The sequence below is a fragment of the Crocodylus porosus genome, unplaced genomic scaffold (genome assembly GCF_001723895.1).
Source record: "Crocodylus porosus isolate Cpor-Errol unplaced genomic scaffold, CroPor_comp1, whole genome shotgun sequence".
NCBI classification, from domain to species: domain Eukaryota; kingdom Metazoa; phylum Chordata; order Crocodylia; family Crocodylidae; genus Crocodylus; species Crocodylus porosus.
Window position 1 is genome coordinate 270,332,694 of NW_017728886.1, and position 1,887 is coordinate 270,334,580.

At 56.7% G+C, this 1,887-nt stretch overlaps 1 protein-coding gene across 1 annotated transcript; it reads left to right on the forward strand.

Moving 5' to 3' along the window:
* Window positions 1-1,647, forward strand: CCDC166 (coiled-coil domain containing 166). Its single transcript, XM_019548201.1, has one exon. The coding sequence runs from the start codon at window positions 619-621 to the stop codon at window positions 1,645-1,647; it is 1,029 nt and encodes a 342-aa protein (XP_019403746.1). The 5' UTR covers window positions 1-618.
* Window positions 1,648-1,887: the final 240 nt, after the last annotated feature.

Genomic DNA, 1,887 nt, shown 5'->3' on the forward strand with positions numbered 1-1,887 from the left:
GGAAAAAACCTGCCATTTCCTGCATTTTTCTCCTTTAAAGGAGAAAATCTACATTTTTCCTTGGCAAATGGAAGACCTGGATCCCTGAAGATGAGGCATCAGCTGACGAATGGCTTGGGGATGTCACTGACAGCCTCAGTTTTAGAGCAGGTGCCCAAAGAGATCGTAAGATATGCTCAGAATCTTTGGGGCTTTTAGCCAAAAGTCTTTACCAAGCTGTACCATGTGTCAACAAGCTGAAACACTCCAAACTTTTTCATGGGAACAGCAAGAAACACCTCTTTCACCCTCCCACTATCCCCCCAGCCAAATATTAAGTTAATGCTCCAAATGCTAGAAATAGTAAAGCTGACAATTCTTGTTCTTTCACATTTGGGGAGCTGCATATTCTCAACTAGCTTGGCATGCCAAGCTGTTTTCAAATACCATTTATCAAACTTTTGCACACATACACAACTCAGCCTTAAGTAGGGACCAAGCCTGAAAATGCAATGCCAAACCGTTAAAACCATCCTAGTCATAATCAAATGGGAAATGGGTTATTCAATTGTAATATAAGGGACCCTCAAAGCTTCAATTCTGTTGCCCTTTGCAGCACCTGGTGCTTCAGCGTGGAACATGGCATCCAAGAAGCGGCAGCCAAATCAGGGACTTGCAGATTGGAAGAAAAGCAAACAGGGAACAAACAGCAAAAACAGTGAACAGCCCCATGCAAGTTGCAGCACAGACCTGCTTGTCACCGAGAGGGAACGGTACCTTCAGAAGGAATGCAAGATCCTGACTGAACAGATAGACACGTACAAGAAGAGAGTGGAGCACTTCCTGCAGGAGAACGAGTTTCTGGACAAGGAGGCGCAGCAGATGCAGCAGAACAGTAAAATCTATACCACCTACATGAGGAAGCACACTCAGAAGTCCCAGGACGCTGTCGTGATGCTGAATGACCAGAACCACTCTGATCTGAGCGCCGTGCGCAGGCAGAAAGAGCAGATGGTTGCTCATTACTCTGAGGAGGAGAGGAAGCTGAGAAAGAAGCTAATGGAGCTAGAGACAAAGTCTGCGCTCATGAGCAGGGAGGTTGGGGACCTGCAGCCCTACAAGGACCTGCAGCTGGAGCAGCTGATCAGGATCAGGGAGCTGGAGAAGGAGCTGCTGCTCACAAAAATCCAGCACACAGAGCAGATGCACAAGGTCAAGAGCAGGTTCCTGCAGGCCAAGTCTGACTACACGGTGGTGTCTCGGCAGAAGGTGCAGACCCTGGCCAAGAGCGCGGAGGAGGCGGCCGTACGCTGCCTCATCCAGCACATCAAGCAGGTGAAGGCTGAGAACTGGCGCCTGCGCCACCAACTGCTGGGCCTCCTCCGGCGCTCCGGCATCCTGCGGGCCTACCAGCACCAGCTGCGAGCGCGGCAGCAGCAGCTATTCCGGGAGCACCAGTACAGCCAGGCCCTGGCCCACCTGCGCCCCTGGCTGCAGCGCCCTGCGACACGGGGCCCCGCACAGGCCGACCTGCGCATGGGCGGCCCCCGGGACGGACCCTTGGCCCAGGGCCGCGCCGCCCCACGGGCCGGGACGAAGGGACAGCAGCGGGCAGGCCTCGCTCGCACCGCCCACGGCACCCACAGCCCCTCCCCCTCCCCGCAATAAAGTGCGCGCTCCCGCCCCGCTTCGTCCCGCTCTGCGCGCAAGAGGCGCCTCCTTCCCCCAGGGCGGCACTGGACACTGGCCTCACCCTGCTCGCCCCGGGCCCCGCTGCCTCTCTGCCCCCGCGCCGGCCAGTTCTCACCCTGCCCCGGCTTGGGGGCCCGGCCTTCCGACCGGGCGGCGCTCCAGCCCCAGGAGGTATCCTGCCTGTGCGGCCGCACGTACCCAGGGAGCAGGGCCAAC